General features: G+C 39.8%; 3 protein-coding genes across 4 annotated transcripts; 1 reads left to right on the top strand and 2 right to left on the bottom strand.

The window, feature by feature from the left end:
• Positions 1 to 195: 195 nt before the first annotated feature.
• LOC148734593 (uncharacterized) lies at positions 196 to 13650 on the bottom strand. 2 transcript variants are annotated; one of them, XM_088755513.1, is made up of 6 exons: positions 11539 to 13650; positions 8796 to 9152; positions 5803 to 6034; positions 4289 to 5436; positions 3566 to 3795; positions 196 to 3396 (listed from the first exon to the last, which is right to left on the bottom strand). In XM_088755513.1, exons 1-5 carry the CDS (start codon positions 12067 to 12069, stop codon positions 3592 to 3594), a joined length of 2472 nt encoding a protein of 823 aa, XP_088611639.1. In that variant the 5' UTR covers positions 12070 to 13650; the 3' UTR covers positions 196 to 3396; positions 3566 to 3591. The 2 variants fall into 2 exon arrangements, with proteins under 2 accessions (XP_088611639.1, XP_088611638.1); XM_088755512.1 differs by having other exon boundaries at positions 196 to 3795.
• Positions 13651 to 14002: 352 nt separating this feature from the next.
• Positions 14003 to 16711, top strand: LOC148734592 (52 kDa repressor of the inhibitor of the protein kinase-like). Its single transcript, XM_088752797.1, has 3 exons — positions 14003 to 14025; positions 14316 to 14397; positions 16148 to 16711. Exons 1-3 carry the CDS (start codon positions 14003 to 14005, stop codon positions 16709 to 16711), a joined length of 669 nt encoding a protein of 222 aa, XP_088608923.1.
• Positions 16712 to 17871: 1160 nt separating this feature from the next.
• Positions 17872 to 25244, bottom strand: LOC111335862 (uncharacterized). Its single transcript, XM_088755519.1, has 5 exons — positions 23761 to 25244; positions 23213 to 23373; positions 22805 to 22922; positions 20499 to 22186; positions 17872 to 20006 (listed from the first exon to the last, which is right to left on the bottom strand). Exons 1-5 carry the CDS (start codon positions 23915 to 23917, stop codon positions 19809 to 19811), a joined length of 2322 nt encoding a protein of 773 aa, XP_088611645.1. The 5' UTR covers positions 23918 to 25244; the 3' UTR covers positions 17872 to 19808.
• Between the last annotated feature and the right edge of the window lie 1303 nt (positions 25245 to 26547).

Genomic DNA, 26547 nt, shown 5'->3' with positions numbered 1-26547 from the left:
TACTACACGTTTTGGTGTGTCGTCTCGCTGAGTATTTTTACTCGTTTTTTGTATTTGTAGGGCACAACAAAACGTCTTATAAGATATATTTATTTACATCTTATTCTGGTCACTGTAAGTGATGTTTGCCAGCTCTGTTCAAATGTACGTAGTGTAACAGACCGCTTTGCATGCGTTAACAAATAAATGCAGCTATTTCAAACATAATACAAGCGAAATATTTATTTTCCGTAATTGGTACGTATCTTATACATAGTAAATAGCGCTAAACAGCGTGTTACATATTCCCACTCTGTATGCTAATGACTTTGGGTGAGTAGGAAATGTGGCAGATTGAGTATCTCTTGTCAAAATGCTCTAACTAGTTTCTTGCCAAATGATCATAAAAACGATTGGTTCAACTATTACGCATCTTTCGCGCTCTCTAAACTTCCCACTTGCTTCATACCTCTATTAATACACGCTAACGCAAGAACCAGTTGTCAAACGATAAGAAACTAAAAGATACCTGCACATTTAGGTATATAGCAGTATGGCGGGTAGTTAATCCAAAATTGTCAGCATAGCTACTACTACTCTAATTTTTCAAAACTGTCCAATTGATGATTCATTTGGATAGTTTCAAACTATTAAAATTAATCCTTAATTGGAAAGTTTTGATGAGGCGTGAGTAGTCCAGTGGTCAGTGTGCTGGACTCAGGGTAAGATGGCCCGGGTTCAAGTCCTGGCTGGGGCTTAACGTTGTGTCCTTAAGCAAGACGCTTCACTCACATTGCTTCGTCTTCTGGGATAGGACGTAAAGCCGGAGGTCCCGTCTCTTGCACCTATTAGTTAGTTAATTTCGGCAGGGGACGTTAAAGAACCCACATCACGAGATTACTGTGATGTGGTCTGGCCTGTTTACTGGGAATGAGGGGAGGAGGCATCTGTAAAATTACTCCTTTATTAATTGTAAACTGCCTCCGGCAGTCTGGAAAAGTCCCCCGCACAGTGTTGTAAAGTGCATTAGAGCATTTACATGGAAATGCGCTAAAGAAATCGATCTATATTTTAAAAAATTAAAGAATTTAAAAAATTGACAGTGATTTAGCGTAGTCTGTACTCTTATTAACAACGATATTCGTCATCACATTCAGTTAGTCAAAATGTTGTGGATGGCGAATGTCGTTCTCGATAAAAGTAAAGAACACGCTGAACCACTGTCGATTCGTTATTGCTTGTTTATCTTGTTGGAATGCAGATTTTGAAATAGAAAATAGAGGTCCCAGTTTTCGTTTAGGAGCAGCAGTACCTAGTATACGTACCCATTAATATCTTGAAAATCATAGTTATCGGCTCTTGCTAAATTTGCGTTTCCAAAAATTGAATTCCTTTTCCTTCACAGAGAATGTCATTACATTCAATTTACGGGAATAAAGTCAGTACCCAACTCCAAAGGAGAAAATAAAAATGATAGATAAACGTCCTCGTTTAAAGAAGGTGACAATTTACCTCTCTAGTGAACAACGACCATTAAGAAAAGTCGCCATTTTGAAATGTGCGCGCAGTAATCAGGTGTTAAATTATTCGCAGAAAGAAGAGAGAGATTAAGGTGGCTCGTACCGGTTTTCATCTTTTTGATGGTTTGTAACTTTGAAAGAATACAACAGAAAGACTGACCAAGGCCAGTTGAACACTTTTACGGGGTTGAATTACATAATCATTGGTTATCCAAAAATAAGTGTCATTTCGTCACTAGCAGTTCCCATGGCAACGCTTTCAGAGGCCTATTCAGACGCATTTTTTTGCTTGTGGCTTAAATAATTCGAAAACTAACCCGGTGACCCCCTGATCTTTTTCAGTGATTGCTTTTGGCACTTGAAAAGGAAAATGCACTAAGATTTTTAAAAAATTCTACGGGGCGGAATTTCAGAAAATCTACAAAAAGGACAATTTTCACACATCAAATTTCCTTCCGTAGAATTTTCTAGTTTTTTTTCTGATGATTCCTTTCGACGTTATTATCATATTGGAACAATAAAAAGAAGGGTTCACCGGACTTGTTTTCATGCAAGAGCTTTCGTGAGTTTAGCAATTTCCACGCGCGTTTTAAAAATCTGGATTCTATAAGATCGACATTTGCTCATGATCTGTTTTAGCTACCGCTGACAATTGCGTGTGCTCGCGCGAGCACCTACGATCTGATGTTTACAGACGTTTACTGCTAAGAAAATCATAAAACAGCCGTCAAAGACAGTCTTCCGAGCTCATCTTAGAAATCCTACACATGACTTCTGGCTATATCATATCATTTTCCTTTAAGTTTCAAAGTCTTCTTCCACTTCAGGTAGATTATCCTTCACTTGAGTTCTTTTTTCGCCGTCGCAAGATTTCATATCGGTTGAATATTTCTTTTAAATGTGAAGTGAAGCAACCTTTACTTCTCCGAAAATCGTCTTCGTTATCTTAGTTTCTATCTCCTGCATTCATAGTGGCCGCTCAACACATCAAATACAAGCTCTTAGGTAAACTTCTCACAAAAGTAGAAAAAATTCCACGCGCCGCCATCTTTGTTTTGAATTTTCATCTTTTGATCTCGCGCTTCTTTCGCACGTTTCTCTCGCGCGCGTCACGCAAGAGTGACCTGTTCCCCGCGCGAGGAAACTGGTACGAGCCACCTTAACGCACCAGGTATTTTTTCCCGCGAACGGCAGAGAGGGCCACGTGACCTGACATTACCCGCGTTTACCGTTTGCCGGCCGCCGTTTCTACTCGTGGAGGACATTTTTCCCGTTTGAAGGGAACGCGAAAACGTGAGTATTTGCAACCCATTTTTACCGACTATTTCTACATTTTGATCGCTTGCTTCTATAGCTAAGCTTCGTTTACCATCTTACTTTTATATGAACTGCTTGTAAAGCTAATAGAGTTCAAATTCAAGCAGAAAATACATTACTTCTTTGTATCCATTATTTCTAGTCGCAGTGAATGGCGACCGAGAACATTTGTTCTACCGTGTCGTCGGAAAGCTTAAACAGACGAACATCGCGGACGGAACGGCAAACGAAAAACGGCTAGCCGACGTTCAGCGTTCGCAGTTTTGGTGGTGCTTAATCTAACTAATGTCCAGTGCAGTACTACGAGATAACCTTTAAAATGCCAGGTATACCTATGAGGTATGAGGGGCATTAAACCAATTGCACGCCATTAACTCAAACTGGTTCAGCTAAAACTGAGGAATAAAAATGGCATCTCCTTACTAAAGTAACCATAAAGGACATCAAAAAACTTGTTTGCTCATAAAGTCTTTCTTTACAACACTAAAAGGACAATCTTCTACATGGTAAATGTCTTCAGTTGACAGTATTCCTATTATTTTCCATCCAATTCCTTTGGAATTTCATGCCTTTCTCCATTCTGAATAAAAAAATTAGTTTTTGTTATTTTAATTTGAGTAAAATCAATCTCATCATGTCTATATTTCAGGGGGATATATACACAAGAGATGTTCTTCTGGAACATACCGTTACAAGTACAGTGTTTATATCAGGAATGATGTTTGTGACATAGATACCATTACACTTACATTGTTTATAGCTGAACCGACCAAACCTAATTCAATTTAGGTTCCTCAAGTTCATTAATGATCTCCTGTATGCTTGGTCTCGCCTCAGGCTCTGATTCCAAACATTTCCTGATAAGGGCTCGATTCAATTTGTTTTTCACCATGGCAACTTGCCTCACACGCTTTTGTGGATCTGGCAGTTCTCCGATGCACATCTCACAGAGGAGGACGCCAAAGCTGTACACATCAACCTGAACAAGATAAAGGACGAAAATGAAAGAAAAATATAGCAATGCACTGTAGTTTAAGAGGTCTAATGACTCAAAACCTGTCGATCCATATTTAAGCGATAATACTCAGTATGTTTTATGCTGTGACGAAAAATTTCACTGACCTATAAACGAACTTTATAAAATTAACATTAATGTCCGTTAAAAGTAAAATTGCTTAACCTAAGTTTAAGGTGATTACAATACCTACATGCATGTGAAATGCACACAACAGCCTATCGAAACTGCTGATCCGGGCAGTATGCAGGATGCATGCCATATATAGGGCCTCTGTGGCTCGAGGCAGAGCATCGTGGCGCAGAATCCGAAAGTCTGAGGTTCGTTTCCTCAAGGGGACTCTTTGTCCGACGCTCGTGAAAAGACGAAAGACACCTTTCCATATTTCTTCACAGTGCTAGTGCTCTAAACGTACCATCTTTTTTATTCTTTACAAAACATTCAAATTACAGCTAACCTTGACAGTTTGAGTCTTAGTAACTGTTTCAGGGGCTCTGTATATCACAGCGCCAGGAGCCACTGTCATGGTCTGCTGCACAAAGTTGGCAGTTCCGTAATCTGACACTTTGCCTCGCCAATGTTCCCCTTGTCGCCAAAGTAGCACATTTGCACTGCTAATGTCGCGGTGAATAATAGATGGTTGCTTTAGGTGAAGGTAGTTAAGCGCCCGAGCCACATCCAGGGAAATGAAAGAGATTTCAACTTCAGAAAGAGCTCTCTGTTCCAACATATGGCGTAAACTTGTTTCCATCAGCTCTGTTACTAACAATGGATTCCCTTCGTCATTGGTAGCTCCAATGAACTGTAGCAGGCAAGGGTGGCGGCATCTTGAAGCAATGTCCATTTCTCGCTCAAACAATCTGCGGTTGTGAGGAGAGAGAATCAACTCATGGATCTGTTTTACTGCAACAGAACAACCACAATATTTGCCTTCGACAACGATTCCCCAGCCTCCTTTGCCAAGAGATTTACCAGTCAGCTGAATGCGATCCCTTGAAATGACCCATTCCGGGGATTGTGGGCGTTTATAGTCACGTAACTCATCCTGGGCAATGGACAGAGTTGTTTCCAATTCAATCATTTCCTGGTCTTTTTCTTCGAGTCGACACTGCAAATTAGCAGTTTCTTCATCTTTTTCTAGTAGCTGCCCTTGGACAACCGTCATTTGCTGCGTGACATCCCTTAATTGTTCATTTCTCTCTTGTAATTGTCCACACAGGTTTGTTAGCTGCAGCTCCATTTCCTGGTCTTTTTCCTCCAGTAGTTGCCTTAGGGCAGTAGCTTGATTCCGTAAATTAGCAGTTTCTTCATCTTTTTCTTGTAGCTGCCCTTGGACAACCGTCATTTGCTGGGTGACATTCCTCAGTTGTTCACTTCTTTCTTGTAATTGTCCATGTAGGTTTTTCAGCTGCTGCTCCATCTCATGCAATTGTCTTCGTAAATTTTCTTCATGCTGTTCTTTCTCCCTCGGCCGTTCACGTATGTTGGTCTCACTAAACTCCTTCTCTCGTAGTTCTGCTGATAAATGTGACACCTGCTCATTTACTTCTGTTACCAGCCTGCGAACATTTCCTTCTTGCTCCTTTTTCTTTGTCGGTCGCTGATCTGTTTACAAGATGAGAAATCTACAATTTATCGTAAGTTTAAGAGCAAAATAATGAAGTCGTGTCTGGGTGGGAGAGGAAAATCTATTTTTGTACACTAGTTGTAATTGTAAATCAGGAAACATATTGCCTATCAGTGCTGATCAGTACTCATAGATGTAACATACTTAATAAAATATTTGGTCTCGTGAAGTGAGGTAGACCATTTTAAGATCTATGATTTAAGGTTGTCAAATGGTGACTTAAAACAATTTAAGCCATCTAAGGAACATATGCTTTGATGAAATTAACAAATAGAGATGGCAACTGGAGGGACTGCATTTACAATTTACATTTATCAGCAACAAGGATTTTAGGAAGAATTTACCTGACGGTACATTTAAATAGCCCAGTGACTTTGCATACAATTCATTTCGGTCATTTTGCTCTGCAGAGAGATCCTGCTTCTCTGTTTCCTTTTTTGGAGGTTGTTCAGCTTCCTCATCAAAGTCTTTTTCCGGCATAACAACTTCCAGTGGAACAAATATGGCATAATCTCTTCGAGCAATAAACTTTTGAGCATGATTTCTTTTACCAGTTCCCTTTCCAATTCTTTCATCCTACAGGTGAGAAAATGAATTTTTATCCTAATATCATATATATTTTCCTTAGTATTGGTTGTAGCTCAAAAATAACTTATAAACTTAGGTAAGAGGTGTGCTTCAGAAACCACTTCATTTTCATCTCACCATTAAATCACGACACCTACTGTTCACAACTTGAGACTGTAAAGAGTAACCAAACTTTTTGAAAATTCTCAGGGCTCTCCCTGAGTTTTTCATAGGAGGTAAAAATAACAAATAACAAGAACCAAATTTCTTGGTTATAAGGCACCCTTGGTTTTACGACCTACCCTGAATTTTTAAACTCGTTTCTTTCAAGCTGACAAACTGAAAATTTTGCCTAAACACCCGGTTATGAGAAGCAACCTCACCTTTGGGCTCTTTCACTATCTTCACTTTAAGAACCTTTTCAAAGTTCCCAATATAGTTAGTTGCCTTTTTCTAGCAAAAGGCAAAGACGTTACACATTTGCACAAATAAAGCAAACCCCCTCCTCTCCCCCCCCCCCCCCACCAATAAAAGAGATATAGATAAATGTAGATAAATGCTATTTGCCTTCTTAGGAAACAGTGTCACTTTCTCAAACTATGAGTACTTACTGATCCAGTTTATCATGACCATGCGAAATCAATCTTATGATCTGTACTTTAAGTTGAAAATAGTATTAGAAGCAGAGGAAGAGAACAACAATTGGGAGATTGTACCGTGAATCCAGACACCACCAAGAATGCAGGTCTTGGTATGCAAGAAAGACTGGATGGATGAAAAAGTTATTTGTCTTTTCTTGTTTATCATACCTTTCAATCAAAAAGTTATTCAACACAGGAATTTCCCAGAATTGTGACATCATTCATAAAAGGTTTCCAAAGCATGTGCACCTCAATTGTTTTTGCCCTAGGGCAAGGCCTAATCAAGGTTGTTTCTCTCTTTTTCATATGTAGGAAAAAAAGACAAGATTTGGAAAAATCTTGGATTCATGCCACACCAGCGAGCACTTTAGGTTTGGAATTCTTTTAGTGGTCATTGGACCAATGCCGTTAAGGACCTCCTTGCAACACAAATGTTGATGTTGCTGTTATTCCTGCTGGCCTGATGCCAGTTTTGCAGCCAATAGCCAATACTCCTTGCCTTTTGTTTGTTAATCTTTTGTTTTATGCAATGTTAAAGTTAGAAAATAGGACATTCCTAGCTTTTGTTGCATGAAAATACTTGACTATAAGACACACGCCAAATCTGAGACAGTTGAAGGGTGATCACGAAAAATTTCTTTGAAAATTTGATACGCCTTAGGACTGAAAAAATATGGTAACTTTGTTGTCTGCCCCCCTTCGCAAGGTTGTGGAGGCCATATAGAATGATAGGGTTTGCATTTGGTTACAAAAAAGGGAAAAAGAATATGGCTCACATGATGTTTGAGATTTGACCTTGAAGGGTGATTACATGCAGGTAAAAAACAGGTATGCTATACATGCCAGAATTATTTTTTGGATATGTGAGATGAAAATGGTCACTTAAAAACTGATGTTTGCATTTTTTAATAAAAAGAGAAAGAGCATCAACTTTCAAATGATATGAAATCAAGTTTGATAAAGAATACAAAGAAACTCTCCAATCCCAATGTAGAATGGAACTCTAATTTCATGTCATGATGGGCCCGAGGAACAACATTCTGGCACTCTGATTGATGCAAGCATACCCTATGCAGTGATCTGATTGATGTGAGATATGTAACCAAATGCAGGGATCTGACTGGTGTTAGATACGAACCCTAATGTGATGATCTGATTGATGCCAGATACGTACCCAAATGCAGGGAATCTCATTGATGCAAGATCAATACCCAAATGTGGGAAATCTGATAAGGGCAAGATAGAAACCCAAATGTGGCATTCTGATTGGTGACAGCGACATACCACTCAATACACTAAATATAGAGTCATTTTTTTTATAACTCAAAAATCTTTAGATAATGCAACATTCTATTTTTGGTGTTCTCATTCTCTTGTTATTCTGAAAATGCACTTGCATCTTCATCACTTACCACAGCAAATCTTGCAGCCATTTAATATTCCAAACAACAGAGAAACCAAGTTCATTCAGTGTAATTTGAAAAGGTGGGAACTGTGATGTCATTTCTCAATATCACCAAATCCCCACATGTGCTACATACGAAAAATTTACCACTTGGTTCCCAGATGAAGTGGTTATCTATACAATATATACAGTATATTTTGCGACTTTCTCTACAAACTGCAGTAAAGATGTACTACAGGTAAAATCATGACCCTTTAACCTGGATTAACTCCCAAGATCTGATTATGAATTCCTCCCCTCTTGTAAATTGGTTACAAGAATTTGGTGTTCAATCAAGGTAACAACTTCTAACTGATAAGTTTGAGTATTCTCATTATCTGTTTGCTGGATTATGTAAGGATATTATAGAGAGAAGTTACAGGTTAATCGCTTCTGGGATTTAAGGGGTTACGTAAATACAACTGATAGCAAGGAGTGAGAGAATTTTCTCTCACCCTTAACTTATGGCAAACGTAACCTATGAGCAGGCCCTCATTTTAAGTGATTAGGAAGAAGTGTTTCTTCACCCCCAAGATAGTACAAAGCCTTGGGCCATGCAAATCAGCGAAAGGTCTGCCAGGGGTCTGATGCTGATAATGAGGGCCAGTAACGACACAACAGTTTTCTGATTATGACCCCTTCCCTTACGAGGGTACCAACATTTATCTACAAAACTAATACTTACCATTTCCAGTCCTACTATTTTTTTACCATTTTCATCACCAATATACCGGACAGTTCCTCTAGCTGGTTTATCCTGTATGAATACCACAACTCTTTGATCAATTTCAAGTCCATGTTCAGTCATTTCCATGGATGACTTTTGTTCATATTTTCCTTTTCTAAAGGATGGTAATGAATTTATAATAAATGATGTCAAAGAACCCTGGGGGGCTCCATCTTTCCAATTAATGTTTTGATTTTCAGGTGAATCTTCAAGTGGTGTAAGTTTATCTAGTTGCACAAAAACTCCTGAATCCTTCATGCATTCAAAGTACTTCCTGTTTCTAAATGTTCCATCAGATGTTCCTTGCCCAGGGGTCTGGAAAATTATACCAAGCAAACAGCAAATATTAATTCTTAGTCTCATTTCATATCACAAGATTTAAAATATGCAACAACTTAAGTATAATTTTAAAATATATTTCACTATTGTAAGTAAATACTACCCTGTGCATGCCACATTTTCCTTCAAATGAAACATGCATTATTTTTCAAAATGTTTGGTCTCTCTATTTCTTTACAGAGCTCAAAACTTACCATCTCTCTTATTCTATTTACAAATATGACACTAATGACACAGGGTTTGACATCTCTGCAAGCCCGTAGCCTGAGGCTAGTAAAAATTTGGTCAGGCTAGTAAAAAACCACATTGAATAGCCTGCTGGCTAGTAGAAAAATTAAAAGAAATTATATATAGTTAGTTTACTTGAAAGTTAACAGCTGATTAAAAAAAACAAAAAAGTTTAAATCGTAATGATAATACCAATGAAGAAGGCGTAAACCTTTCGTTTTCTGGAGTCTTTTTTTTGTCTTGGGTGTCAATCATAAACATAACTAGATGCCACACTCTGTGTTTAATGGTCAATGTCTTCCCCAGTCTTCTCCATACCAATGTTGCGATGCTTTGCACATCGCCTCACATGATCGCCTCGCACTTGAAAATTTACTTAGATTTTTCCTTGAATAGCATATTATGTTCTCACGAGGAAAGAAAAAATGCCATTCTTTATCATTAATTTTTAAGACCTTGCCAATAAGTTTAGAGGAAGGTTTGCATGTTTGGGGTTGAAGTAGGCCCCGAGAGAAATCAATCCAGGCTACCAAGTTGTGTTTCGGGCCAGTAAATTTTAGAAATCAACAGCCCGGTGGCTAGTAATGCAGGTAGCCAGGTGTCAAACCCTGCTGAGATTGCAGTCCTAGTAGTGTGCAGGACACACGTCATATGTGAACTTTGTAATGGACCTTGCTTTACATGGAGTCTCTGTGGCTCAGTGGTAGAGCATTGGAGTGTGGCATCAGAAAGCCTGAGGTTTGATTCCTCACTGGACTTAAGAATTTTTATTTTTGTCCCATACTTGTGACAAGACAAAAAACATCTTCCTCTGTTTCTTTACTGAGGTCAAAACTCGCCATCTTTCTAATTCTAAATTTGGTCCCTTATTTTTAAAATAACCTCCTCACTTTTCACTAATTTGAATTTTTTCTGACTGGTGATCCTTGTCCCTGACCCAGCCACCTTAGCTTTCATCAGGATATTTGATCACCTTCAGCAACTTCTACCTAGCCAACAAGCTTCCTCAAGTTGCTTTCCCAGTATTCTTCCCAGTATTCCCAGTATTCCAAGTAAATTAAAAGCTTTGTGTAAAAAGAATTGACTATTCTATCTTGTAAACTAGGGCTTTAATGCTTCAGCAACTCTGCCCAACTTCTGTGTGTCAGTCTTATATGGAGAACAAGACTCGAAAGAGGAGGTTCCTTTTTCTTAATAAGATAAATCTAGCGATGAAATGCCCTATCAAGAACAGCAACACAAAGTGTGGTTTTGATGCCCCAGATAAATCTCTGACTCTGTAGCAGATGACATTGTGTTGGAAAACCCATCCACAACCATCACTGGGTAACTTTTATGTATTGAATACTTTGTCACTGCAATACAATCTAATAAGCATACACTGGTGGGGTATCCAAAGTCACTTCTTGCTAGGGCTAAGCTATGAACATACAAAATAACCACAAAAAAGACAATTATCTAACAAGCAATATACTCTTACCAATCTAACATTTAAAAGCATTTCCATGACAAAACCGTTCAATTTCGATTTATTTTTTAGTACCTCTCATTCAAAATTAAGTTCCCTTTAAAAGTGAGGTTGACATAACGCCTTGTCAAAAGCTAATCCCAGGATGGTATTTTGCATCCCTGGCCATGATCGCATATCTTCTTTTGTTTTTAAATCATAACAAACCATCATTCCATTGTAATATAGTCTTCAATTGTCTGTTTTTCAACTTTACTTTTCAGTTCACTGTTATTTTAAAGGCTGAGAGGCTTGCTATGGTACTATAGTCAGTCTCTTGGCAAACTCCATGCTTTCAATGCAAGGGTAGGTTTAATATACATTTTCCAGAAACAAACAATTTTAAATAACCTTGGCCTATGTTAGGGGAACTTTCGCAGAACAGGATCCAATAACTCCTTGCATAGAGAAAACCTTCTAGAAAGTACCTCATGTTGTAAGCAATGAAACAGAAAAGTTATGTGCAAGGACTCACAAGTCTTCAGATTTGAGTAAGTTACAGGGAGACCAAGAATTGCACTCTACAAACTCAAACTTTACAGAACTCCTTAAAAAATCATTACTTTCAATACACTCCTGGGTGCTGAAAGAAGCTTCCATACATGTATCAACCTAGTGTTTACTTACAAGAAGTTGTACTCCAAACCATGTTCCGAGATAAGGGGGTAATTCACCCTTGTACCATACGACACCAAGAAGTTCCTTTGAAGCTCCTTTCATTTTCACGTTAACTTTACTTCCGAGTGAAAGCTGTCGCCCAAATAAAAGACGCTTTCTGTCTTGAAACGTATTGTATCTCAATTCAAGGGAAGAAATGGCCAGAAGCAAGTTCGCTTCCTCTTCATGCAGTCGAGTCATATCCACCATAGGGCATTCAAGACGTAAGGATTTACGTTCAATTCCCACGACAGTTACTTTACTTGAATCTTGAGACTGTTCAGTCTCAGAAACACCTTCCAATAATTCGCCTCGTAGTACTTGCATTGGCGTAGATTTCGTTGTAAGGCCAAGCGCCAACAAATTTCTTTCATGATTGTATCCGACACAATCATGAAGAAGAATGTACTTGATTCTAGGTTCTTCCATTCTGGCTCGAGGACACAATAATGACAAATTTACCAACTCTGACGAACAGTAACTAGTAAACCACCTGCGCATTGATCAGAAAGGCAGTGTAGACCCCACACTGCCGGGAATTTCTCTGCCTCGATTTCATGAAGAATCGCATAGCTTAAAGTAAACACGCGCTCTGATTGGTCAATACGTCAACCGGAAGAGAGGGTATTTAGTGTGGAATCGCACTAACACATAAAGCGATATCGCTGACGTGAGTCGCGAGCAAACATTACTGTTACGAACGTAAAAACGTAAATACAACTAGTGCTACGAAAATATGAACAAATATGAACAAATTTATAGAAAACGAATGTCTTCCAAATTTTGAATTGAAATTGGAGGAAACCACTCACGCTCAAAAGTACGAGAAAACGCATAGAAAAAAAATCAAATTGCCAGAGACGAGGGAAGAAAGCCAAACGACAGTTCTCGCCGAGGAAAACCAAACAAGCGTTACGAAAGAAACCAAAACAGGTATCAATGCCGGAAAAGGTCAAGCATTTTTTCCCTAAATCCAAACCATTGTAGCCTATACAGACGACGAACTGGCCTCTTTTAGATACAACATGGTTTCAAAAAACACTAGACGGCAAATTCACAAATTCGAGTGGTCGCAAAACAGTCATCCAAGCGCTCCGTGGTGATTTCGACCCAGTGGAGATATCAGAGCTCACTGGCCACTCTAATCCGGAATCCATATCCAGCTACAGCCATAATCCTCTGGAAAAACAGCAGCGAATGTCGAATAAGTTGGCCGGTTTCAACCCACGCCAAGCACGACAACTACCAACGGCTATTCAAGTCATGCTTTACGGGAGATTGTTCTCAATAGCTCAGCCACGCCAAGCAACACAGCAGCTACTAGTGACCTTGACAGCAATCCCAGTCGTTCCAGTTACCTGATGGCAGGAGCAGTTGGCGGAATGTTTACTGGAGTAACTTTTAATAATTCTCCAGTAAATATTTCCATAAACTTTCAGTCCAGCATTGACACCAACGAGCGACTCCCTGCGATGAGAGAAAAACAGTTAAAATTGTGACTTTTAACTGAACTGTTATTCGCCAGAGTTTACCGAGAAATTCCATTCTTAATCATTATATTTTGAATACACTTTTTTTACAACTGTAAAGCACTTACCGGTTTTTTGTAGATCTTGCTTTGATACCGGAACGCTAGAAATTTTCATTTCGCTTGAGGATTTGCCCATTCAGTTGTTGATTGTCGGCGCCACATTTTGCCAAGTTGAGTGGTAGCAGGCAAATCTCTGTCTTGAATAACTCCGTATTGTGTGCTTTTAGTTTTTTTGCTGAAGTTTGTAAAATGTGAGGCACCGCTTTCTCCCCGAGTTTGAAATAAAAGTGGTTTTCATTCTAAAAATATCTTGTTCGCTCCATTCGCTAGATATTGACACCTGACTTTGAAAGGGTTTCCATTGTTTGCGCACTGGCGGGGCGCACAAAAATACAAAACATCTGGTTTCGCCCTGTGATTTGGTGGCTTTAGCTATGTGATTCAAGAAAAATTTACGAGGTACAATTAAAATTGTCGACGGTTCAAACGTGAGCGACTTACCTTGCTTTCCATTCCCTTAACAATGACAGTTCTGACAGTTGACTTTAAAATGGCTTTTCTTAAGGGCGCGCGTACGGAATAAAAACAAACAATAACATTGCCGTTTTAATTTCTTGTTTTCTTAGTTTTATTCAGTTATGCGATTCAAGAAAAATTCACTACCTGACTCGTGAATTCCACGTTAAATTTCACTTGAAAAATCGATATCGCACTCATCGCTTCGCGATTCGTGCGATATCGGTTTTTCGCGTGAAATTTAACGTGGAATTCACTCGTCAGGCAGTGAATTTTTCTATAGAATTGTACACTGCGTATGAGCTATTTTTAAACATAATCTTACGTCATCATTCAAGGACTCGATACGCACGTGTTACTAATTGTCAAGTTTGGTTCCTCATGATAATGGTCGATAATGGTTTGATCTGGTTTGTGCCTGATTTCAAATTCAAAGGAATACTTAAGGCAGTTCTACATCGATAAGTCAATTAATTTTAGAAAGAGAGTTAATTTTAAATGCGCGATTCAAAAGAAAACATGAATTCAGTAACAAGGTCAAAGCCAATGATCAACGCTTGTGGGAGGATAGGAGAGCTAAATTGTCTTATTCTGCAGCATCACTATTACTTTCAAATATAAAAATCAGGTCACAGATATTTCCAGCTATTTTCATTTTCCAAAGACACTTCATCTTTCGCATGTGTTATGAACATTTTAGGCTCCAGGCGGCGGAGAACTGGGGTCATTTCAACAGGCCCGGAAATTCAGGAGAACCTCTCAAGGGAAATGGAAGTGTTTCAGTTTGGGCCCGGGCACCCAAGACAATCCTCCCCCCGAGACAACTTCACAGAGCGTTTATGTGATGTTCGACATCTGCTAACCCTCGTTTAGCCAGGCCAGGTTACATACTTAACAAAGTGGCGGATTGGCGGATATGGTCCAGGGTACCCGAGACCATATAAATAAGGTCTTAGCGGAAGTACGAGATATCCGTAGACCTTTCCCGATTGTGCTTGGCAACTTTTGATCAACTTTTTCCGGTTCTAGCATTAACCATCAAGCAAAGTCAACGATTTCATAGAAAACTTAAATTGATCCAAATTTATTGTTTGTCAACTTTTTGAATACACGACCTGTTACTTGCTGACGTTTCGCAGGCATATTGCGATCACCATCTAATCTCATAAAAAGTCGTCCGTGCCCAGAGGTTGGAAATTTGAACCTTTCCTGGATGGGGTGAAGAATTTGGAGTGGAACCGTCCAAATTCGGAATACAGGTCTTTAAATTGTAATGTAGAGCTGTTTAAACCGCCTCCCGGTTAGCTAAACAGAGCGCCGGACTGTTGTGCGGGAGGTTGTGAGTTCAAATCCGGCCGGACCAACACTCAGGGTCTTTAATTGACTGAGAAGAAAGAGCTGCCTTTGTAATAATATCTGCAAATGGTTAGACTTTCTAGTCTTCTCGGATAGGGACGATAAATGGAGGTCCCGTCTCCTGCAGGGTTGGGGTAGGAGACGTTAATTTCCCATACACGAGATTACTGTGTGATGGATGTCCTCCCCGGGGTGGGATGGGTGGGTAATAAAGGGGTTAGGTGTCAATTGGAACAAAAGTTCTGTTCCTTTCTCCTGCCATTCCTGTGGCGAACAAATTAAACTAAACTTAAACTTAAACTAAAGGTACAGAGTTCACTTTCGTGAGCAGATGGCTCAGAAGAAAAGGTCTATTAGAAAGTAACAGTTGCTAGTCCTGCCTTTTACAAAATTAGAGCATTCAAATCCAGCACTTAGGTAGGGAATTTGAACACAATTTTGGCCCCTGGGGCTTGAATATTAGAACGAACCAGTCTTCAAAAGTTCATATGTCCGGGGGATTGTTGAAGCTTCGAATTGTATGACAGAAAAGGTCGAGTTAACGGGTTCTACTACTTTCCTTGGACACTACTATAAATTGAATCTTAAAGCCACATGTTGGGGGAGAGGAAAATTTTGGGGGGCTCTTTGTTTTTAAAACGTAACCTCGCATACTGGCTCGAATCACGTGGACGCCCGAATTTTTCAGGGTTCTTTTCTACTATTTCTACAATAGCAGCTCACGTACAAGCGAGTGACGTATCCCCATGAGAGTATTGGCTTGAGAATGGGCAATTATCCTCCCACGACGGAATAGTCTAGAGTACGCTTAGTCACAGAAATTTGGGTTTTTCTTTCAATTTTTGAAATAAATGCATTCATTATCCAAAGTACATTCCGTAGAGTACAAATAACGCCATAGACGAGTACAAATATATATATATATATATCTCTTATTAGACGTTTACTTGTGTAGTATCGCAGGCCCGTAGGCTGGGGGGTTCGGTAAGGGGTTTGGACAACCCCCCTCCACTGCCTGGAAAGGTCCGCTCAGTGGCCTACTCACAAATAATATGACCGGCTTAAAACATGTCTCGCACGTACAAAAAATATTACTGAAACCTTAGTTGTGAAAACGTGACACTATTCCTGCAAATGTGACGACTGTGGAAAGGAAAGAATAGACGATAATTTTAGAATAAGAAGCCTTTGAATCACCAAAGAAACGTGGCAATTCCTTTACTTGATCACATTATCATGTGTGTCGAAGAGCAGTTTTCGCCTTCGGCAAAATTTGCCACATCACTACTTGGCCTCGTTCTAAGTGTTCTCTGTTCAAGAAATGTCAACCTCAATGCAGCTGTTAACACTTACACTGACGATCTCCCGTTCCCTGAGTTGCTCGAAATGGAACTTAAGCGATGGAGAAGTCGATACTTAGCAATGGAACCGCAATTATGGCCAGCTTCACCTGCTGTGGCAATCAAAGATTGTGATGCTGCCCTCTTTCCAAATATTAGCATTCTTCTCCAAATTGCCTGCACAGTTCCAGTCACATCGTGCGAATGCGAACGAAGCGCAAGCACATTGCGACGACCGAATAACTACATACGTGCATCGATGGAAAAAGATCGCTTGTCCCATCTTGCGCTTTTGCACATTCACTACACTACCCCTGTGGACTTGGACACTGTGGTAGACTGTTATGCTCGGCTACACCCCCGTCGACTTCAACTGGAAAATCTGCTGCAACAACGTTAGTTTAACACTAAAGGTCCGTTTTAAGCGAAAAAGAACCCACCCAGGAATAAACCAGCTTACGGGCCTGTATCGCTGAGTATTTTTACGAGTTGTGTCGTATTTTGACGAGCCCGTACGGCGAGTCAAAATACAAATAACGAGTAAAAGTACTCAGCGATACTACACAACAAAACGTCTAATAAGTTATTTATCATCCAACACGCCAAACTGTTATTTCAGTGCGGGCGAATTTCGCGTATATTTATTTACGGGGAGTGCGTGACAGAAGTATGCGAAGCGGAACGGAATTGGCGCGTTGTCGTGTTGCTGTTTCGTTTTTCTTCAATAAATGAAGAAATTTCCAGGTCGTCTAGCTGTTTTTCTTCGTTCGATTCATCTAATAAACTTGGATGTATATTTGCCAGCCACTCTGACTCTTCGTCGTCGGAAATATGATTCAAATTGTCCGCCATTTTTTTTTTTTTTGTAACTACAATTCACTTCGCTTGCGCGATGCGAGAAAATCTGTTTAACCGCGGTACTCTACTGTACAAATACCGTGTGATATTTGTACTCGTCTATGGCGTTATTTGTACTCTACGAAGTGTAGTTGGATAATAACACGCGGTAGTTGTACTCCAGAGAATCGGTTAGACTGATTTTCTCGCTTGCGTAAGCGAAGAATTGCTGGGATTGAAGTTACGAAATAAAAAATGGCGGACAAGTTGAATCATTTTTCTGACAACGAAGAGTCGGAATGGCTGGCGAATATTGATCGAAGTTTATCAGATAAATCAAACGAAGAAAAGCAGTGAGACGACAATGAAATTTCATCATTTAGTGAAGAAAATAGAAACAGTAACACGACAACACGCCAATTCCGTTCCGCTTCGCAATTACACCTGTCACGCACTCCCCGTAAATAAATATCCGCGAAATTCGCCCGCACTGAAAAAACAATTTGGCGTGTTGGATAATAAATAACTTACTACACGTTTTGGTGTGTCGTCTTGCTGAGTATATTTACTCGTTTTTTGTATTTATAGGGCATAACAAAACGTCTTATAAGATATATTTATTTACACCTTATTCTGGTCACTGTAAGTGATGTTTGCCAGCACTGTTCAAATGTACGTAATGCAACAGACCGCTTTGCATGCCTTAACAAAATAATGCAGCTATTTCAAACATAATACAAGCGAAATATTTATTTTCCGTAATTGGTAGGTATCTTATACATAGTAAATAGCGCTAAACAGCGTGTTACATATTCCCACTCTGTACGCTAATGACTTTGGGTGAGCAGGAAATGTGGCAGATTGAGTATCTCTTGTCAAAATGCTCTAACTAGTTTCTTGCCAAATGATCATAAAAACGAGTGGTTCAACTATTACGTATCTTTCGCGCTCTCTAAACTTCCAACTTGCTTCATACCTCTATTAATACACGCTAACGCAAGAACCAGTTGTCAAACGATAAAAAACTAATAGATGCCTGAACAGTTTGCTATATAGCAGTATGGCGGGTAGTTAATCCAAAATTGTCAGCATAGCTACTACTACTCTAATTTTTCAAAATTGTCCAATTAAGGATTTATTTGGATAGTTTCAAATCATCAAAACTAATCCTTAATTGGAAAGTTTTAAAAAATTAAAGAATTTAAAAAATTGACAGTGATTAAGCGTAGTCTGTACTCTTATTAACAACGATATTCGTCATCACATTAGTCAAAATGTTGTGTATTGCGAATGTCGTTGTCTATAAAAGTAAAGAACACGCTGAACCACTGTCGATTAGCTATTGTTTGTTTATCTTGTTGGAATGCAAATTTTGAAATAAAAAATAGAGGTCCCAGTTTTCGTTTAGGAGAAGCAGTACCTGGTATACGAACCCATATAGTTTCTATAATGTCTTGAAAATCATAGTTACCGGTTCTTGCTAAATTTGCGTTTCCAAAAGTTGAATTCCTTCTCCTTCACAGAGAATGTTATTACATCCAATTTACGGAAATAAAGTCAGTACCCAACTCCAAAGGAGAGATTAAAAATGATAGATAAACGTCCTCGTTTAAAGAAGGTGACAATTTACCTCTCTGATGCACAACGACGATTAAGAAAAGTCGCCAATTTTAAATGTGCGCGCAGTAATCAGGTTTAAAATTATTCGCAGAAAGAATAGAGAGATTAAAGTACCAGGTATTTTTTCCCACGAACGGTAGAGAGGGTCACGTGACCTGACATTTCCCGCGTTTGCCGTTTGCCGGCCGCCGTTTCTACTCGAGGAGGACATTTTTTCCGTTTGAAGGGAACGCGAAAACGGGAGTATTTGGAGCCCATTTCTACCGACTATTTCTACATTTTGTTTGCTTGCTTTTATAGCTAAGCTTCGTTTGTCGTCTTACTACTATATGAACTGCTTGTAAAACTAATAGAGTTCAAATTCAAGCGAAAAATACATTACTTCTTTGTATCCATTAGTTCTAGTAGCAGTGAATGGCGACCGAGAACATTTGTTCTGCCGTGTCGTTGGGAAGCTTAAACAGACGAACATCACGGACGGAACGACAAACGACAAACGGCTAGCCGACGTTCAGCGTTCGCCGTTTTCGTGGTGCTTAATCTAGCTAATGTCCAGTGCAGTACTACGAGATAACCTCTAAAATGCCAGGTATACGTATGAGGTATGAGGGGCATTAAACTAATTGCACGCCATTGACTCAAACTGGTTCAGCTAAAACTGAGGAATAAAAATGACATCCCCTTACTGAAGTAGCCATAAAGGAAATAAAAAGACTTGTTTGCTCGTAAAGTCTTTCTTCGCAACACTAAAAGGACAATCTCCTACATGGCAAATGTCTTCAGCTGACAGTATTCCCATTATTTTCCATTCAATTCCTTTGGAATTTCATGTCTTTCTCCATTCTGAATAAAAAAATTACTTTTTGTTATTTTAATTTGAGTAAAATCAATCTCATCATGTGTATATATTTCACAAGAGATGTCCCTCTGGAACATACATACCGTTACAAGTACAGTGTTTATATCAGGAAAGATGTTTGTAACATAGATACCATTAAACTTACATCATAGTAATTATAGCTGAACCGACCAAACCTATTTCAATTAGGTTCCTCAAGTTTATCAATGATCTCCTGTATGCTTGGTCTCGCCTCAGGCTCTGATTCCAAACATTTCCTGATAAGGGCTCGATTCGATTTGTTTTTCACCATGGCAACTTGCCTCACACGCTTTTGTGGATCTGGCAGTTCTCCGATGCACATCTCACAGAGGAGGACGCCAAAGCTGTACACATCAACCTGAACAAGATAAAGGACGAAAATGAAAGAGAAATATAGCTATGCACTGGAGTTTATTAGGTCTAATGACTCAAAAGCTGTCGATTCATATTTAAGTGATAACGCTTAGTATGTTTTATGCTGTGACGAAAAATTGCACTGACCTATAAACGAACTTTCTAAAATTAACATTCATGTCCGTTAAAAGTAAAATTGCTTAACCTAAGTTTGAGGTGATTCAAATACCTACATGCATGTGAAATGCACAGAACAGCCTATCGAAACTGCTGATCCGGGCAGTATGCAGGATGCATGCCATATATAGGGCCTCTGCGGCTCGAGGCAGAGCATCGTGGCGCAGAATCCGAAAGTCTGAGGTTCGTTTCCTCAAGGGGACTCTTTGTCCGACGCTCGTGAAAAGACGAAAGACACCTTTCCATATTTCTTCACAGTGCTAGTGCTCTAAACGTACCATCTTTTTATTCTTTACAAAACATTCGAATTACAGCTAACCTTGACAGTTTGAGTCTCAGTAACTGCTTCAGGGGCTTTGTATATCACAGCACCAGGAGCCACTGTCATGGTCTGCTGCACAAAGTTGGCAGTTCCGTAATCTGACACTTTGCCTCGCCAATGTTCCCCTTGTCGCCAAAGTAGCACATTTGCACTGCTAATGTCGCGGTGAATAATAGATGGTTGCTTTAGGTGAAGGTAGTTGAGCGCCCGAGCCACATCCAGGGAAATGAAAGAGATTTCAATTTCAGAAAGAGCTCTCTGTTCCAACATATGGCGTAAACTTGTTTCCATCAGCTCTGTTACTAACAATGGATTCCCTTCGTCATTTGTAGCTCCAATGAACTGTAGCAGGCAAGGGTGGCGGCATCTTGAAGCAATGTCTATTTCTCGCTCAAACAATCTGCGGTTGTGAGGGGAGAGAATCAACTCATGGATCTGTTTTACTGCAACAGAACAACCACAATATTTGCCTTCGACAACGATTCCCCAGCCTCCTTTGCCAAGAGATTTACCAGTCAGCTGAATGCGATCCCTTGAAATGACCCATTCCGGGGATTGTGGGCGTTGATAGTCACGTAACTCATCCTGGGCAATGGACAGAGTTGTTTCCAATTCAATCATTTCCTGGTCTTTTTCTTCGAGTCGACTCTGCAAATGAGCAGTTTCTTCATCTTTTTCTTGTAGCTGCCCTTGGACAACCGTCATTTGCTGCGTGACATCCCTTAATTGTTCATATCTCTCTTGTAATTGTACACGCAGGTTCGTCCGCTGCAGCTCCATTTCCTGGTCTTTTTCCTCCAGTAGTTGCCTTAGGGCAGTAGCTTGATTCCGTAAATTAGCAGTTTCTTCATCTTTTTCCTGTAGCTGCCCTTGGACAACCGTCATTTGCTGGGTGACATCCCTAAATTGTTCATTTCTCTCTTGTAATTGTCTACACAGGTTTGTTAGCTGCAGCTCCATTTCCTGGTCTTTTTCCTCTTGTAGTTGCCTTAGGGAAGTAGCTTGATTCCGTAAATTAGCAGTTTCTTCATCTTTTTCTTGTAGCTGCCCTTGGACAACCGTCATTTGCTGGATGACAATCTTAAATTGTTCATTTCTCTCTTGTAATTGTTCACGCAGGTTTGTTAGCTGCAGTTCCATTTCCTGCTCTTTTTCCTCTTGTAGTTGCCTTAGGGAAGTTGCTTGATTCTGTAAATTAGCAGTTTCCTCATCTTTTTCTTGTAGCTTCCCTTGGACAACCGTCATTTGGTAGGTTACACCCCTCAGTTGTTCATCTCTCTCTTGTAATTGTTCACGCAGGTTTTTCAGCTGCAGCCCCATTTCTTGGTCTTTTTCCTCTAGCTGTTGCCTTAAGGCAGTAGCTTGCTTCTGTAAATTAGCAGTTTCTTCACCTTTTTCTTGTTGGTGCCCCTGGACAACCGTCATTTTCTGGGTGACATTCCTCAGTTGTTCACTTCTTTCTTGTAATTGTCCATGTAGGTTTTTCAGCTGCTGCTCCATCTCATGCAATTGTCTTCGTAAATTTTCTTCATGCTGTTCTTTCTCCCTCGGCCGTTCACGTATGTTGGTCTCACTAAACTCCTTCTCTCGTAGTTCTGCTGGTAAATGTGACACCTGCTCATTTACTTCTGTTACCAGCCTGCGAACATTTCCTTCTTGCTCCTTTTTCTTCGTCGGTCGCTGATCTGTTTACAAGATGAGAAATCTACAATTTATCGTAACTTTAAGAGCAAAATAATGAAGTCGTGCCTGGGTGGGATAGGAAAATCTATTTTTGTACACTAGTTGAATTCTCGTGAGCCCGCCTTGAAATGGCGGGAAACTGTTATTGTCATTGATAGTTCTTCAAGAACCACAACCCGGATGTGAGGTCTACTATGTCTTAACATAGGTACTCCTGAATTTTGATTTTTCTCCTTGTTTAGTTTACTAAAACCGCCCCTTTAAAATGCTATAATTTTTTGTTTGTTTTCTGGAATAAATCGAAGTTCATTTTAAAAGGTACAACAATTCGATTTCTTCTCTATACTTACGGAATGCGCAAAGATTAAGAGGGAAGTGGGGGATAGGGGAGTTAATCAGTTTACCCATGCAATGCACGCGATATGCCTTTGCCCATGATAAGGAAAACACAAAACAAAACTAGGACAGAAAATTCTCGTACATGTTCTCTTTGTTAAGAAGGTGCGTTTAAATACTTAGTTATTCACAAGAAAATATAAGAGTACAAAAAGGACACAAAATAAAAGGGGCAATGTAAGAGGCGTTTTCTACTGCGGACTAATTAGTTGCGTACCACGTACCTAATCGTGAATCTGGTCGGCAGTTCTTTAACAAAACAAAAAATGCTTTTCCTGCTGTACAGGTGAAGTATCTTATTCCATGGAAGGTTCCATCTGAGCATACAGACTCTTCCTCTTCCTTCAAAGAAATGAAGCACAGTGTAACAATCCCTCATACAATTTCTGATTAATAATCTGTATTCAAGCATGCAAAAGTCCATTAAATCAACGTTACAGTGCGTTCATGACCATGTTGTCCAGGTTACATTACAAGAGGTGACCATGTGTTAGCATTTGCTCTTGTACTTTAAGTCTGATTGCTAATGGATAGGTAAACTTCTGTTGAGACATTTTTCTAACCTAAACATAATTTTTCAGTTAGCTTTTATAGGTCTAAAATAAATAAGTCTCATTCATCATTCATCTCACCAATTCCAGGCCTGCAACCACATTTTCATTCATTTGTTGTAAACGTCCAATCCAGCGTATGACCCCATATTTTGGAACACCATTCCCTATAGGAACCTCTATCACAGATCCAACTTCCAGACCATGACAACTATCATATTTTATTTCATCATTCTTCCTGTCTGAAACATAAAACCCAACTGCTTTTGAATTATCCTGTAGCAAAAGCTTATGACATAGAACTAGGTCATGAGCTCCTGCCTTAAATCATTCGTTGCTGGAGTAAGTAAACTGAGTTGCATCGCAGCAATATCAAATGGATGTTTAACTGCATGCATGTACTCAGTCTGCTCTCAATAGTAAAATCTACACAGGGTTTCCATAACGGATTTACTTGGTAATTTCACGTGAAAATGTCACATTCAAGTGAATTTTGCCCTGTGAAAAGCCTTAAAAAAGCACGAGAAAAATGTTTCCCCTCCTAAAGAGCATTTCACAAAAGTAATGCTTTTCGACTAGTTTTTAAAGTTTGAGTGCAAAACTTGGACTCACGCAAGCACTTCATTCACCTGAAGGCACATTGAAATCGCCCAGTGACTTTGCATACAATTCATTTTGGTGAATTTGCTCCTCAGAGAGATTCTGCTTTTCTAATATTGCACTTTTCGGAGGTTTTGAAGGTCTTGAAGGTTGTTCAACTTCCTCGTCAAAGTCTTTTTCTGGCATGACAGTTTCCAGTGGAACAAATATTGCATAGTCTCTTCGAGTTAAAAACTTTTGAACATCATTTCTTTTTCCAGTCCCACTTCCAATTCTTGCATCCTAGAAGTGAGAAAATCCATGTTTATCTTAATATGAATTATAATTGGGAAATAATTAGTAAACTTAAAGGAGAGATGTACTTTAGAAACCATTTAATTTGCATCCCGCCTTGAAACTATAACACTGTCCACAACTTTGCATAGAGTAACCAAACGTCTTGAAAATTCTCTTTATAGCTCAGAGTTCTTGCTAAGTTTTTCATAGGAGGTAAAAATGATAAATAGCAGGTAGCTTTGCAGGAGGTCACATAGAACAAAGGGGTTACATTTGGTCACAAAAAAAAAGAAAAAGAATTGGGCCCAAATAAATTTTGGGATGTGATCTTAAAGCGGTGAATAGAGAAAAATTGAACGATTTTTTACACGTACAAGCTTTATCTTTGTAGATAGTATCTAACTGGATTTGCTAAAACGTGCCCGCTATGTTACAAGACTGACACTCAGATTCATGCCCTGCAAGAGCTCAGCTAGTGTGTGAGCACCCTGTGGATGGAGGGTGGTTGAAATTCCAAGCAGCAGGCGGCGAAATCTGATGGTTAGGTTTTCGCTTCAAGGTGGGTATTGCCCACCTTAGAGTCAGCCTGGCCGAAGGCAATGCCCGTGGGGGGGGGGGGGGTTACTTCCGCGAATTTTGGATAGGGGTGTGCCGCGAAGGTTCGTGAACCCAAACCCTATTTAAGGACTAAGAAAGCGAAAACTAATACCCCTTTTAAGGCCCAATGCCGCAAAATGACACCCTATTTCCTATCACTTTTGTTTTTAAAAAAACGCGCTTTAAGTCGGGCGTTTTCACACTCCAGTATTAGTAATTAAGCTGCCCTATCTAAGGACCACACCATGGACACAGAAACAAAAGGGTAAAAAAGGATACCCTATTTAAGGACCGAGAACCTCAAAAGCCATACCCTATTCCGCGGCACGTACCTATATGGCCCATATATGCGAGTACCCCTCCGGGAGACAATGCAGGGGACTTAACATTAAGGCTAGTGTCTGCATGTAGCCCAGCCACCAACCTATCCAGGGGTGGGCTGCAAATTACTCTGTGTGGAAAGCTCTGGGGTTGTAGCGAATCAGACATTTTCCTCTGAGGTTCGAAGAGGCTTGTCTTATTCATTGTGGTTGAAAACCTGATAGGATTGGTAGTCAGGCTTGTACTCTGTCACAGCTCAGCCCAATTTAGTTTTTATGAGGCTGATTTTGTTTTGGACTTTGTTCATTTAGTAAGAGTCAGAATCAAATGATTAATTAATTAACAAATAGAGAAGCCTTGACTGTGCTCTGTTCTGTAGTAAAGCACGCAGGAAGCGGCTAGAGCACGACAGAAGTGTAGGGAGAAACACGAGACGTAATCGAGTGTTTCTCCCCACCTCTTGAGTGCTCTAGCCACTTGCTAAGTGCTTTGTGCTTTACTACAGAACAGAGCACAGTCAAGGCTTCTCTATTTGTTTTATAATAAAGAATCTGTTGAATTCCCCACACATTACTTGCAATTTTCAAACAAAACCTTTATTTTCAAAGCGAACAACAGTGTCGTCAACATGCTCTATACTCTGACAGAGCTCGCTTACATTAAGCCAATCAGAATCCTTGTTAGAATGGGCTACCTAATTTGATTGGATGAACAATACCAAAGCTGTCAAAATGACATGATTAATGAAATCCGGCCGAATTTTTGCCCATGGAAACCTGAACGTTATCAACGTGACAATTTGAAAACAACTGCTTAAAGCTTGTGGTCGGAAATTAACAAACTGCTGCGCTCCGTTCTGTGAATAAACAACGGTCGGATATACAGCAGCGTGAGGATTTTCTGAACTGGTGGTTGCATCAGAGGAACTTGGCTGCGATGGTCTTCCATTCTATGCACCATAGAGGATATCTGAACAAGCCCTTAGCTGTTCACTGGATGGACGAGTGTTGTAATTCCTCAGGCTAGCTTCACTGCGACGAGAGATAGCCATTATGTGCCGCGATGGAACTTGCGCGTTGGACCAGAGCGTGATTGCAATGGCTCTGATACTATGGTTAGTGTAGATTCTCGAAAGAGACGCTAGTTTAGAAATTTCTTTCATTATTGCTTAAATTTTGTTGACCCCAAGAGGCTAGTTGTCGTACCAAATTTTAACTTGAGATTTCACGGCTCGCTTTGGGTACTGAAAAAGTGCTTCGCAGGCCGGATTTAACTTCTGGATAGGTCAAGCTCTTTGGGCCTGATTACATGAGCCGAGCTGGCCCGGTCAGCCGGGCTGATTTCTTTTGTTTTCACGCTTTGGCGAACACCAAAACAAAATAAATCAGCCCGGCTAACAGGGCCAGCCCGGCTCACGTAATCAGGCCCTTTGTTACTCATTTCGTGGAGGTTCTTGGCAACTTTTCTTTCACTACACCAAGCTATTAAAAAACGGCAACGGAAAAAAAAAGATTTTTATTTGTATTTTGGTGTTCATTTTCTAGAGAAAGTTATAGTTGTTGGTTAGAAACGTGTGTGTGCTAGCCAGTTTTAAAATCGTCCACTTTCCTTGATTGTTTTTA

This window comes from Stylophora pistillata, chromosome 3, assembly GCF_964205215.1.
Source record: "Stylophora pistillata chromosome 3, jaStyPist1.2, whole genome shotgun sequence".
NCBI classification, from domain to species: domain Eukaryota; kingdom Metazoa; phylum Cnidaria; class Anthozoa; order Scleractinia; family Pocilloporidae; genus Stylophora; species Stylophora pistillata.
Note: the sequence above shows the minus strand (reverse complement) of the source record. Positions and strands in the feature narration are given on the sequence as shown.